The 14347-nt window shown below is 45.2% G+C and overlaps 1 protein-coding gene across 1 annotated transcript in view; it reads left to right on the top strand.

The window, feature by feature from the left end:
* LOC127585438 (protein KASH5-like) overlaps positions 1–14347 on the top strand; it is a 76697-nt gene that overhangs the window by 15819 nt on the left and 46531 nt on the right. Inside the window, exons 3-4 of the mRNA XM_052042865.1 lie at positions 11503–11619; positions 14021–14201. Coding sequence (XP_051898825.1) covers positions 11503–11619; positions 14021–14201 — 298 coding nt within the window. The remainder of the gene's footprint in view (positions 1–11502; positions 11620–14020; positions 14202–14347) is intronic.

Genomic DNA, 14347 nt, shown 5'->3' with positions numbered 1-14347 from the left:
ACAATGTTGTGCCGACTTTTAAACCTCGCCTCAAACTATCTAACCTCTTCCTCCCACATATCCCTCTATTTTAAATTCATCCATATGCTTATCTAGCAATCTCTTGAATTTGACCAATGTACTTGCCTTCACCACCACCCCAGGCAGCGCATTCCATGCCCCAACCACTCTCTGGGTAAAAAACCATCCCCTGATATCTCCCTTGAACTTCCCACCCATTTCTTTAAAACCATGCCCTCTTGTATTGAGCATTGGTGCCCTGGGTAAGAGGTACTGGCTGTCTACTCTATCTATTCCCCTTAATATTTTGTACACCTCTATCATGTCTCCTCTCATTCTCCTTCTCTCCAAAGAGTAAAGCCCTAGCTCCCTTAGTCTCTCCTCATAATGCATACTCTCTAAACCAGGCAGCATCCTCTGCACCCTTTCCAACATTTCCACATCCTTCCTGAAATGAGGTGACCAAAACTGGACACAGTACTCTAAGTGTGGTCTAACCAGAGTTTTGTAGAGCTGCATCATTACCTCGCGTCTCTTAAACTCGATCCCACCACTTATGAATGCTAACACCCCATAAGCTTTCTTAACTACCCTATCCACCTGTGAGGCAACTTTCAGGGATTTGTGGATATGAACTCCCAGATCCCTCTGCTCCTCCACACTACCCAGAATCCTGCCATTAACTTTGTACTCTGCCTTGGAGTTTGTCCTTCCAAAGTGTACCACCTCACACTTCTCCGGATTGAACTCCATCTGCCAGTTCTCAGCCCAGCTCTGCATCCCTCTGCAATCTTCGACAATCCTCCACACTATCCACAACACCACCAACCTTTGTGTTGTCTGCAAACTTGCCAACCCACCCTTCTATCCCCTCATCCAAATCATTAATAAAAATCATGAAAAGCAGAGGTCCCAGAACCGATCCTTGTGGGACACCGCTAGTCATAGCCCTCCAATCTGAATGCACTCCCTCCACCACAATCCTCTGCTTACTACAGGCAAGCCAATTCTGAATCCACATGGCCAAGCTTCCCATGCCCTCTGACCTTCTGAAGAAGCCTACCATGAGGAACCTTGTCAAATGCCTTATTAAAATCCATGTAGACCACAATGGTATCATGACAACAACCTTACCCTCAAGGTTGACAAAACAAAAGCTGGTCATTGACTTCAGGAAAGGGGGCGGTGTACATGCACCTGTCTACATCAATGGTGCTGAGGTCGAGAGGATTGACAGCTTCAGGTTCCTGGGAGCGAACATCACCAACAGCCTGTCCTGGTCAAATCATATAGATGCCACAGCCAACAAAGCTCACCAGCGCCTCTACTTCCTCAGGAGGCTAAAGAAATTTGGTGTGTCCCCTTTGACTCTCACCAACTTTTACCGATGCACCATAGAAAGCATCCTATCTGGATGTATCACGGCTTAGTACGGCAACTGCTCTGCCCAGGACCGCAAGCTGCTGCAGAGAGTTGTGGAAACAGCCCAGTGCATCATGGACACCAGCCTCCCCTCCTTGGACTCTTGTCTTTACCTCTCATTGTCTTGGTGTAGCAGCCAGCATAATCAAAGACCCCACCCACCCGGGACATTCTCTCTTCTCTCCTCATCCATCGAGTAGAAGATACAGATGCCTGAGGGCACGTACCACCAGACTTAAGGACAGCTTCTACCCTACTGTGATAAGACTATTGAACGGTTCCCTTATACAATGAGATGGAATATGACCTCACGATCTACCTTGTTGTGACCTTGCACCTTATTGCACTGCTCTCTGTAGCTGTGACACTTTACTCTGTACTGTTACTGTTTTTACCTGTACTACCTCAATGCACTTTGTACTAACTCAGTGTAACTGCAGTGTGTAATGAATTGACCTGTACGATCGGTTTGTAAGGCAAGCTTTTCACTACCTCGGTGCAAGTGACAATAATAAACCAATACCAATACCAATCTACTGCACTACCCTCATCAATCAGTCTGTCAACTCCTCAAAGAACATAGTTTGCTCCTGTCTCTCTCCAAGGCTATGGTAAAGGTCAAGCAGTTATGGTCACTGTCTCCAAAATGCTCTCCCACCAAGAGATCTGAAACTTGATCGGGCTCATTGACTAGTACCAGGTCCAGAATGTGCTCTCCTCTAGTCAGCCTGTCCACATAATGTGTCTGGAATCCTTCCTGGACACTCCTAACAAACTGCTCCATCTATCCTCTTTATAAGAAGGAGGTGCCAATCAATATTAGGGAAGTTGAAATCACCCATGACATTGACCCTGTTATTTTTGCACATTTCCAAAATCTGCCTCCCGATCTGCTCCTCAGTGTCTGCTGCTATTGGGGGGTCTGTAGAATACTCCCAATAGAGTGATCGCTCCCTTTCTGTTTCTGACTTCCACCCACACATTCAGTTGATGATCCCTCCAGGACTTCTTCCCTTTCTACAGCTGTGATACTGTCCCTGATCAGCAAAGCCTCTCCCACCTCTTTTACCTGTGTATCTGTCCCTTTTGAAATATCCAAACCCTGGATTATCCAACAGCCATTCCTGCCCTTGTGGCAGCCAAGTCTCTGTAATGGCCACAATGATGTAGTTACCCAAGCTCTAAGTTCATCTCCCTTGTTCCTGATACTTCTCGCATTAAAGTAGACACACTTCAGACACACTTCAATGGTTATAATATCCCAGTCCCATGTAGCTATCCAAGCCCTAGGTTCATTCACCTTACCTGTCATACCTCTTGCTGTGAAATAAATGCAATTTAATCCAATAAGTTTTCCTCACTGCTTGCAATTCTGCTGTCTGTCATGCCTATTCAACTTGCTGTCACTGACTTCTGCATCAGAGTCCAGCCTCTCATTTGCCTCCCTGATGCTTGGGATCCCACCCCACTGCCAGTCTATTTTAAACCCACGCTAGTAGTGCCAGCAAACTAGCAAATCTGCCTGCCAGGATATTGGTCCCCCTCCTATTCAGGTGTAACCTGTCCCTCTTGTACAGGTCACCTCTGCCCCAGAAGAGATCCAAATGGTCCAAAATTCCGAATCCCTGCCCCCTACACCAGTTTTTTAGCTATGCATTCATTTACCATATCCTCCTATTCTTGCTGGCACATGGCACTGGAAATAATCCGGAGATTACTATCCTCGGTCCTGCTTTTTAACATCTTCCCTACCTCCCAATATTCATTCTGCAGGACCTCATCCCTTTCTCTACCTATGTCATTTGTGGCAACATGCACAACGACTTCTGGCTGCTCAGCCTCCCCCCTGAGAATGTTCTGCAGCCGATTTGTGTCGTCCTGGACCCTGCCACCAGGGAGGCAATACGCCATCCTGGAGCATCAGCAGAATTTCTTGTGACACCATTCCGGAGTCCCTTTTGTGGCCACAGAATCTCCTGCCGCCCGTCTAACTATTGAGTCTGTTTTCACTATAGTCCTTCTGCCTTCACCCTTCCCTGCTGAGCCTCAGAGCCAGTCCTGGTGCCACAGACCTGGCTACGGCTGCCTTCTCCTGAATGGTCATCCCCCAAACAGTATCCAAAACTTGTTTTCGAAGGGAATGGCCACAGGGCAATCCTGCACTATCTGTCTCCTCCCTTTTCCTTTCCTGGTAGTCACTCAACTATATTCTGCCTGCACCTTAGGTGTGACCAGATCGCTAAAACTTTTATCTATGATACTCTCACCATCTTGGATGATCCTGAGTGCATCAGGAGTGTCAGTCAGGAGCTGCAGCTAGACACGCTTCCCACACAGTCCTAGGACACTGGAAATCTCCCTGATCTCCCACATCCTGCAGGAGGAGCATACCACTGTCCTCTGAGACCAAAAAAGAAATTCAAGGAACCTTACCTGTGCCTCTGCTCACTGAAGCCTCATGAACCGAAGCCTCTTTCCTTACCACTCAAACACTGGCCCACTCTCACAATGGCAGCTCCACAATATCCATAGAATTTAACCCTTCTCACCTTAAATGCATACCCTCTAGTATTTGACATTTCGACCCTGGGAAAAAGATACAGCTATCTATCTATGCCTCTCATAATCTTATGAACCTCTATTAGGTCTCCCCTTAGCCTCCGCTACTCCTGAGATAACAGTACTCCAGATGCGGCCTAACCAGAGTTTTATAAAGGTGCAACATAACTTTCTGACTCTTGAACACAATGCCTCAACTAATAAAGGTAAGCATGCCATATGCCTTCTTTATTGCTGTGCAGCCACTTTCAGGGAGCTATGAATTTGGACTCCTTGATCGCTCTGTATATCAACACTGAATCCAAATGGCCAAGTCACTGTAGACCCCATGCATCTTAATCTTCTGGATGAACCTACCATGAGGGACCTTGTCAAACATCTTACTAAAATCCATGCAGACAACACCCAGAGCTCTATGTTCATCAATCATCTTCATCACCTCCTCGATAAATCCAATCAAGTTATAAAGCCACGTCTTTCCCCGCATAAAGCTATGCTGACTGTCCCTAATTAGACCATGCTTTTCCAAATGCTCATAAATCCTATCCCTGAGAATCCTCTCCAATAGCTTCCCTACTACTGATGTGAGATTCACTGATCTATAATTTCCAGGATAATCCCTATTTCCCTTCTTGAACAAAGGCGCAACAATAGACAATAGGAGCAGAAGTAGACCATTCGGCCCTTCGAGTCTGCACCGCCATTTTGAGATCATGGCTGATCCTCAACAATCAATATCCTGTTCTTGCCTTGTCCCCATATCCCTTGATTCCCCTATCTATAAGAAACTTATCTAGCTCCTTCTTGAAAGTGCCCAGAGAATTGGCCTCCGCTGCCCTCTGAGGCAGTGCATTCCACAAATTCACAACCCTCTGGGAGAAGAAGTTTTTCCTCCCCTCTGTCCTAAATGGCCTAGCCCTTATTCTTAAATCATGCCCCCTGGTCCTGGACTTCCCCAACATCTGGAACATATTTCCTGTCTCTATCCTGTCCAATCCCTTAATAATCCTGTATGTTTCAATCAGATCCCCTCTCAATCTTCTCAATTCCAGTGTGTACAATCCCAGTCTCTCCAACCTCTCAGCATAAGACAGTCCCGACATCCCCGGAATTAACCTTGTAAACCTACGCTGCACGCCCTCTATAGCCAGGATATCCTTCCTTAACCCTGGAGACCAAAACTGTACATAATACTCCAGGAATGGTCTCACCAGGGCCCTGTACAAATGCAAAAGAATCTCTTTGCTTTTGTACTCAATTCCTCTTGTAATACAGGCCAACATTCCATTAGCCTTCATCACTGCCAGCTGCACTTGCTCATTCACTTTCAGTAACTGATGAACAAGGACTCCTAGATCCCTTTGTATTTCCCCCTTACCTAACCCCACACCATTCAGATAATAATCCGCCTTCCTGTTCCTGCTCCCAAAGTGGATAACCTCACAGTTATCCACATTAAACTTCATCTGCCAAGTATCTGCCCACTTACCCAACCTATCCAAATCATCTTGAATTCTCCTAACTTCCTCTTCACATGTCGCACTGCCACCCAACTTTGTATCATCAGCAAACTTGCTAATGTTATTCACAATGCCTTCATCTAAATCATCAACATAGATCGTAAACAGCTGCGGTCCCAGCACCGAGCCCTGTGGCACCCCACTAGTCACGGCCTGCCATTCTGAGAAACATCCATTCACCCCTACCCTTTGTTTCCTACCCACCAACCAGTTTTCTATCCATGTTAATACCCACCCCCCAATTCCATGAGCCCTAATTTTACCCACCAATTTCCTGTGCGGCACTTTATCAAATGCCTTCTGAAAGTCGAGGTATACAACATCCACTGAATCTCCCTCGTCTATTTTCCTGGTTACACCCTCAAAAAACTCCAGTAGATTAGTCAAGCATGATTTGCCCTTAGTAAATCCATGTTGACTCGACCCAATCCTATCACTGCTATCCAAATATGCCGTTATTTCATCCTTAATAATGGACTCTAGCATCTTCCCCACCACAGATGTTAGGCTAACTGGACGATAGTTCCCCATTTTCTCCCTCCCTCCTTTCTTAAAAAGTGGGATAACATTAGCCATTCTCCAATCCTCAGGACTGACCCCGAATCTAAGGAACATCGGAAAATGATCATCAATGCATCCACAATTTCTAGAGCCACCTCCTTTAGTACCCTGGGATGCAGACCATCTGGACCTGGGGATTTGTCAGTCTTCAGCCCCATTAGTCTACCCATCACCATTTCTTTCCTAATGTCAATCCACTTCAGTTCCTCTGTCACCCTCTGCCTTTTGTCCATCCTTACCTCTGGGAGATTTCTTACGTCTTCCCCCGTGAAGACAGATCCAAAGTACTTATTAAATTCGACTGCCATCTCCCTGTTTCCCGTAATAATTTCACCCGATTTGGTCTTCAAGGGCCCAACATTGTTCCTAACTAACTTCTTTCCCTTCACATACCTAAAAAAGCTTTTGCTATCCTCCTTAATATTCCTGGCTAGCTTGCCTTTGTACCTCATTTTTTCTTCCCGAATTACCTTTTTAGTTAAATTCTGCTGCACCTTAAAAATTTCCCAATCTTCTATCTTCCCAGTCAGCTTGGCTCTGCCATACTTCTTCCTTTTTAACACAATGCTATCTCTGACTTCCTTTGTCAGCCACGGTGGCCCCTTTCCCCTCTTTGAGTCTTTCCTTCTCTGGGGAATAAACTGATCCTGCACCTTGTGCATTATTCCCAAGAATACCTGCCATTGCTGTTCCACTGACAATTCTGCTAGGATGCCCACCCAGTCAACTTTAGCCAGCTCCTCCCTCATGGCTCCATAGTCTCCTTTGTTCAACTGCAAAATTGACCCTTCTGATTTGCCCTTTTCCCTCTCCAATTGCAGATAAAAGCTTATCATGTTATGGTCACTACCTCCCAATGGCTCCTTTACTTTGAGTTCTCCCTCTCCCTGGTCGGCTCTCGTACTAGCTGCTCCAAGAATGCATCCCGGAGGCACTCTATAAACTCCCTTTCCTGCGGTCCAGTACCAGCCTGATTTTCCCAGTCCACTTGCATATTGAAATCCCCCATAACTACTGTGACATTACCCTTGCCACATGCCAACATTAACTCACTATTCAGCTTGCACCCAATATCCATGCCACGTTCGGAGGCCTGTAGATAACACCCATTAGGGTCTTTTTGCCCTTACAGTTCCTCAGTTCTATCCACACTGACTCTACTTTTCCTGATTCAATGTCCCCCCTTGCAAGGGACTGAATCTCATTCCTCACCAACAGGGCCACCCCACCCCCTCTGCCCACCTTCCTGTCCTTACGATAGCATGTATACCCTTGAAAATTCATTTCCCAGGTCTGATCTCCCTGCAGCCATGTCTCCGTTATCCCAACAACATCATACTTACCCATTCGTATCTGAGCTTCAAGCTCGCCTACCTTATTCCTGACACTCCGTGCATTCAGATATAGGATTTTTAACCCAATTGTATTAATGTTCCGAAATTGTGTAGTTCCTACCTGTCCTCTACCCTCCATCTCGCTATCCTCTCTCTCATTCTGGATCCCCTTCCCCTGCAAATTTAATTTAAACCCCCCCGAGCAACATTAGCAAACCTTCCTGCAAGAATGTCAGTACCCCTCCAGTTCAGGTGTAAACCGTCCCGTTGGAACAGATCCCATCTTCCCTGGAACAAATCCCAATTATCCATAAACCTGAAGCCCTCCCTCTCGCACCATCCCCTCAGCCACGTATTAATCTGCCTAATCTTCCTATTCCTCTCCTCACTCGCATGTGGCACAGGTAGCAATCCTGAGATTGTTACCCTGGATGTCCTGCCCCTCAACTTAGCACCTAACTCCCTGAACTCCTTACGCAGGACCTCCTGTCTTTTCCTGCCCACGTCGTTAGTCCCTACATAGATCACAACATCTGGGTTCACGCCCTCCCTCCTGAGAATAACCTGAACCTGATCGGAGATATCCCGGACCCTGGCACTAGGGAGGCAACAGACCATCCGGAATTCCCGATCATCCCCACAGAATATCCCATCTATCCCCCTGACTATAGAATCCCCTATCACTACTGCTCTCCTCCCTTCTTCCCCTTCTGAGTTGAGGGTCCACTCTCGGTGCCAGAGACCAGACCTCCGCAACTAGTTCCTGGTAGGTCATCCCCACCAACAGTATCCAAAGCGGTATACCTATTATTGATGGGGACAGCCACAGGGGTGCTCTGCTCTCTCTGCCTGCTCCCCTTCCCTCTCCTGACAGTTACCCAGTTGCTCTCCTCCTGTCTTATCGGTGTGTCTTATCTATCTCTGCCTCCGCCTCTCGAATGATCCGTAGTTCATCCAGCTGCTGCTCCAGTTCCCTAACTCGGTCTACTAGGAGCTGCAGCTGGATACACCTTTTGCAGGTGTGGTCATCAGGGACAACTGTGCTGACCCTGACCTCCCACATACCGCATACGGAGCACATCACTGCTCTAACTGTCTGCCCCATATCCTGCTCCCAGATTAGTTACAACAAATCAAGATAAAAAGTACCCACCAGACCTTACCTTATATCTCAGCAGCAGGTACTCAGGCTTACCGGCTTCCTCTTAGCGAAGTCCCTGTGCGCCGAAGCCCCTTGTGCCAAAGCCCGACCACTCTGCTTCCCTCTCACTCCGCTGCCCGCTCCGACGCTGTCCGCTCTAGAGGCTGTTTGCCTTTTAAGCTGCCCGCCCCGCGCCTGCGCAGTCCAGCCCCCCCACTCAAGCACTTAAAAACTTTTACAACCCTACTAAAAGCACCTTAAAACAACAAACTAACCCTAGTAAATTACACCCTTCTTAAAAACTAAGCTCTACACTTAAAACCCACTAAAAAAGATAAAAGAAACACTTAGCTTTTCCGAGGTCCTTCGAACTCCCCTCGAAGCAAAACTAATGGCCTCCGAAGTTTTTTCCTACTTTTTAATTGCTAATGTCGCTAGTCCTCCTGTTTCAAACTGAAGACTCACCACTCCCTTTTCGGTTGGGAAGGAGTAAAAAAAAGAATGAATCAGTTTACATGGTAGATCAGTGAAATAGACTGCCTGCTTTTATTTCAACAAGGTGAGAAGGGCTGGATCTATAATACAATCTCCTTTACAGCATTGGTAATTGGTTTATTATTGTAACATGTACCGAGATACACTGAAAAGCTTATGTTTGCATATCAACCAGACAGGTCATTCCATACGTAAGTACATCAAGGTATTACAGAAGGGAAAAAGAATACAGAATATAGTGTTACGGTTGCAGAGAACTTGCAGTGCAGGTAGACAACTAAGATCCATGACAAAGTATATTGAGAGATCAAGAGTTCAGCCAGTTGAAATTGGCTGTGTGGGAGAAGACAGAGAGTGGTAGTGACTAGTGACTAGCCTGTGACTAGTGGTGTGCCTCAGGGATCTGTGCTGGGACCATTGTTGTTTATTGTCTATATCAGTGATCTAGATGATAATGTGGTAAATTGGATCAGCAAGTTTGCTGATGACACTAAGATTGGAGGAGTTGTGGACAGTGAGGAGGGCTTTCAAAGCTTGCAGAGGGATCCGAACCAACTGGAAAAATGGGCCAGAAAATGGCAGATGGAATTTAATGCAGACAAGTGTGAGGTGTTGCATTTTGGAAGGACAAATCAAGGTAGGACATACACAGTGAATGGTAGGGCAGTAAGGAGTGCGGAGGAACAAAGGGATCTGGGAGTTCAGATACATAATTCCCTGAAAGTGGCTTCACAGCTGGGAGAATGACACAGGTAGAATGCCAGGTAGAAGAAGGCTTTTGGCATCCTGGCATTCATAAATCAAAGTATTGCGTATAGGAGTTGGGATGTTATGGTGAGGTTATTGTTGAGGCCAAATTTGGAGTATTGTGTGCACTTCTGGTCACCTAGCTATAGGAAGGATATCAGTCAGATTGAAAGAGTGCAGAGGAGATTTGCTGGAATCTTTCCGGGTCTTCTGGAGTTGAGTTACAGGGAAAGATGAAACAGGTTAGGACTTTATTCCTTGGAGTGTAGAAGAATGAGGGGAGATTTGATAGAGGTTTACACAATTATGAGGGTTATAAACAGAGTTAATGCGAGTAGGCTCTTTCCACCTAGATTAGGAGAGATAAGTACGAGAGGACATGGCTTTAGGGTGAAAGGGGAGAGGTTTAGGGGGAACTTCTTCACTCAAAGAGTGGTGGGAGTGTGGAACAGGCTGCCAGCTGATGTAGTAAATGCGGGCTCACTCTTAAGTTTTAAGAATAAATTGGATAGATACATGGACGGGAGAGGTCTGGAGGGTTATGGACTGGGTGCAGGTAAATGGGACTAGCGGAATAACATTTTGGCACAGACTAGAAGGGCCGAATGGCCTGTTTTCTGTGCTGTAGTGTTCTATGATTCTATGGTTCTACCTACAGTGTATAAGAGATCCATTCAAGAATCTTACAACAGCAAGTCCTTGAGCCTGGTGGCATGTGTTTTCAAGCTTGTGTATCTTCTGCCTAATGGGAGAAGAGGGAATCACTGGGGTGGGAGATGTACTTGATTACATTGGCTGCTTTCCCGAGGCAGCAGGAAGTGTAGACAGCCAATGGAGGGGAGGCTGGTTTTCATGATGGACTGGGCCTTGTCCACAACTCTCTGCAATTTCTTGTGGTCTTAGGCAGAGCAGCAGCCATATCAAGCTGTGATGTATCCAGATAGGCTGCTTTCAATGGTGCATCTGTAAAAATTTGTGAGAGTCATCAGGGACATGCTGAATTCCTTAGCCTTCTGAGGAAGTAAAGGCACTGGTGTGCTTTCTTGGCTGTAGCATCTACATGGATGGACCAGAACAAGCTATTGGAGATACTTGAAGCTCTCAAATATCTCCATCTCAGCACCATTGATACAGGGGCATATTCTCTGCTCTGCTTCCTGAAATCAATGAGTGTTTTTTCTTCATCATATCATGCTAACACTGCAGTTTCTCATAACCCTTTCATATCTCCAATTGCTCTCAAGCATCCTTTCATTACTGACTCTTGCCTCCCGTACAGATCCCAAGACTGCATCCTTTTGCATTCTGATACTTCAAGGAATCTCCCTCTTTGCTTGCTTGGATAATTATCCTGCTGGCCTTCACACCTGCTAGGCAGCCAGTTGTTAATTGGGCTGTCTGGCCACCCTGGATACAGGCAGAAGTGAATTTCAAATTTAGAATTTAATTTAATTTGATGTCATACTTCAGAAAAGTACAAGCTGGACAATCTAATCTTCCTTCATAATTCCCTTCATATGAAGAGATCTTCCCTTCATAATTCATCTCTTTCCTCAAAAACAACCTTCCAGTCTGGTTGCTTGACCTGTGAAATATCAGGGTTCTGAAAATTTCACCCTTAATAGATATCATTTTGCTGAGTGAGGCAGTTTTATTTTGTTCACCTGCTAATGGCATGTGGATGTTTTGATTCTGATCAAAAACATGTACATTGTCCTTTCAGACTTGGAATGCGAGGTTAGAGCAAAGGACTCCGTGGAGAACTTGACTGAAATGAGTATTTGCTCAGAGGAAGACGTCCTAAATTGTACATTTGAATCCTGTGATACAGAAGGGAGAGGTAACATGTTACTTGATTGAAGTGATAACTAGGTTGCAAACGGTGCAAGGGATCTAGATAATGGCAAAATATCAGTATAGGCCTTGGCATTTGTATGAGAAATAATTATGGCCACATACTACCATTAAAGTGAGGTACACAAATCAAGAGGGAATTGATATGAGCACTAGGAATTATTCTGTGGAAAGGGGCAAATACAATAGGATCACGAGCTGAACAATTTAAAGAACAAAAATATTTTTTTTAAAGTCATCAAGCAGAATCAAATTCTAAATGGTAGGGATCTATAAGACTAGAACATTATAAGAGGAAATTGTATCAAATAGTAATTCAATGGAAGGTGAATGTAAAGTAGAAGTTTCTCATTCAGAAGGATAATTCAACAGATAAGTTGGTGGAGACAAAGATAGGAGGAACATTTAAATTGGTGTTGGGTGTTTGGGTGAAGAGGTGGAATACCAGTAAGATGAGCTTTTGGAGAACCAGGGGACGGCTCTATCCTCTAATAGACTTGGGATACTGGAAGGAAGGCCGTTGGGGAAAATTAAGACAGTGGAGGAAGGGGCGTAAGAAGAATTGGGGTCTTTTCGTTGGTAGGGTAATTGAGCAGGGGAAGTGATAAACTTTTATTTGGAGAGCTGGGGTTCAAGTGGAAGTGCTTTGATAGAGCTAGATTGGAGGAAAGGAGTTTGGTTGACTTTTTAAAAAAGACTTCTCCATGTTGAACATGAACTCCTAAATGAGTGCTTTGCATTGGTATTCGCAAAGGAGAAGGATCAGAGGGATAGTGAGATCAGTGTGGATCATGCTAATATGCTAGGGCATTTTCAGATAAAGAAAGAGGTAGTGTTGGGTCTCTTGAAGAATGTGAAAGTGAATGTCCCCAAGGCATTATGGGCTATACCCCAGGTTACTGAGAGGGGCAAGAGATGAGATTGCTGGGGCATTGACCGAGATCTTTATATCCTCTCTGGCACAAGCGAGGTCTCTGAGGACTGGTGAATAGCTAATGTTGCTCCTTAGTTCAAGAGGGATAATCCTAGAAATTATAGACCAGTGAGTTATTGGAGAGGATTCTTAGGGATAGGATTTATGAGTATTTGGAAAAACACGGCCTAATTAGGGAAAGTCAGCACAGCTTTGTGTGGGGCAAGTCACTGTGGATCCCATGCATAGGATTGAGTTTTCCAAGGAGGTGATGAAGGTGATTGATGAAGGTGATTAATGAAGATAGAGTGGTGGCTTTTAGTAAGGCATTTGACAAGGTCCCCCATGGCAGCCTCAACCAAAAGATTAAGCTGCATAGGATCCACGGTGACTTGGCCGTTTGGATTCAGAATTGCCATTCCCTTTGAAGACAGAGGGTTTTGGTCAATGGATCTTATTCTGGCTGGAGGTCTGTGACTAGTGGTGTTCTGCAGGGATCTGTATTGGGACCTCTGTAGTTCGTGATATAAATATAAATAACTTGGATGAAACATGGATGGGTGGGTTAGTAAGTTTGTCGACGACACAAAGATTGATGGCATTGTGGATTGTGTAGAAGATTGCCAAAATACAGCAGGATATTTATCAGTTGCAGATATGGGGGAGAGAAATGGCAGATGGGGTTTAATCCGGGCAAGTGTAAGAGGTTGCACTTTGGGAGATTAAATGCACACAGTTAATGGCAGTACCTAAAACAATGTTGATATACAGAAGGATCCTGGGGTCCAAGTCCATAGCTCCCTGAAAGTGTCCGCACAAGTTGATAGGGTGGTAAAGAAGCCGTATGGCATGTCTGCCTTTGTTGGTGGAGGCACTGAGTTTCAAGAGTCAGGAAGTTATGTTGCAGCTTCATAAAATTCTGGTTAGGTCACATCTAGAGTATTGCATTCAGTTCTGGTCGCCCCATTATAGGAAGGATGTGGAGGCTCTGGAGAGGTTTACCAGGATGCTGCCTGAATTAGAGTGCATGTGCTGTAAGGAGAGGTTGGACACACTAGGGCTATTTTCTCTGGAGTGGCGAAGACTGAGGGGAGACCTGATAGAAATTTATAAAATTATGAGAAGCTCTGATAGAGTAGACAGGACAATTTTTTTACACGGAGAGTGGTGGATGCCTGGAATGTGCTGGCAGGGGTGGTGGTGGAGGCGCATACGATAGAGGCGTTTAAGAGGATCTTAAATAGGCACATGAATAGGCAGAGAATAGAGGGATAGGGATCATGTGCAGACAGAAGGGATTAGTTTAATTAGGCACAATTAGCTTAATTAGTTTGGCACAATACCATGGGCCAAAGGGCCTTTTCCTGTGCTGCAATGTTCTACGCTGTCCTGTGTACAGTATGAAGAAAAAATTGATTGCATTTTATACCTGATTAATGAGCTCTGGTTTTGATTGTCCCTTTTGTATTTGTAGGAGAAGTGTATGTATCTAGAATCATTGCATATCTGGAAGATGTAACTGGTCAAAGCTGTGAGAAAGGGCAGCTACGAATGCTGCACAAGATGCTAAATCCGGAAGAAAGGGACGTTGCAGTAAATTTAGGAACCTTTCACAACATCATGAAACAGTGGATAGCTGAATGCAGACAGGAGGGGTAAGTATCATAGTTTGCACGAAAGCTCTCTATGTATCATTGTTAAAAAACCTAAAATTTAGAAGCTTTAATAAATAAAATATTGTTATGAAGTTTAACATTTTTGAGCATCTAACAACGTAGAACATGGATCAGTACACGGAACG

The sequence above is a fragment of the Pristis pectinata genome, chromosome 33 (assembly GCF_009764475.1).
Source record: "Pristis pectinata isolate sPriPec2 chromosome 33, sPriPec2.1.pri, whole genome shotgun sequence".
NCBI lineage: Eukaryota > Metazoa > Chordata > Chondrichthyes > Rhinopristiformes > Pristidae > Pristis > Pristis pectinata.
Note: the sequence above shows the minus strand (reverse complement) of the source record. Positions and strands in the feature narration are given on the sequence as shown.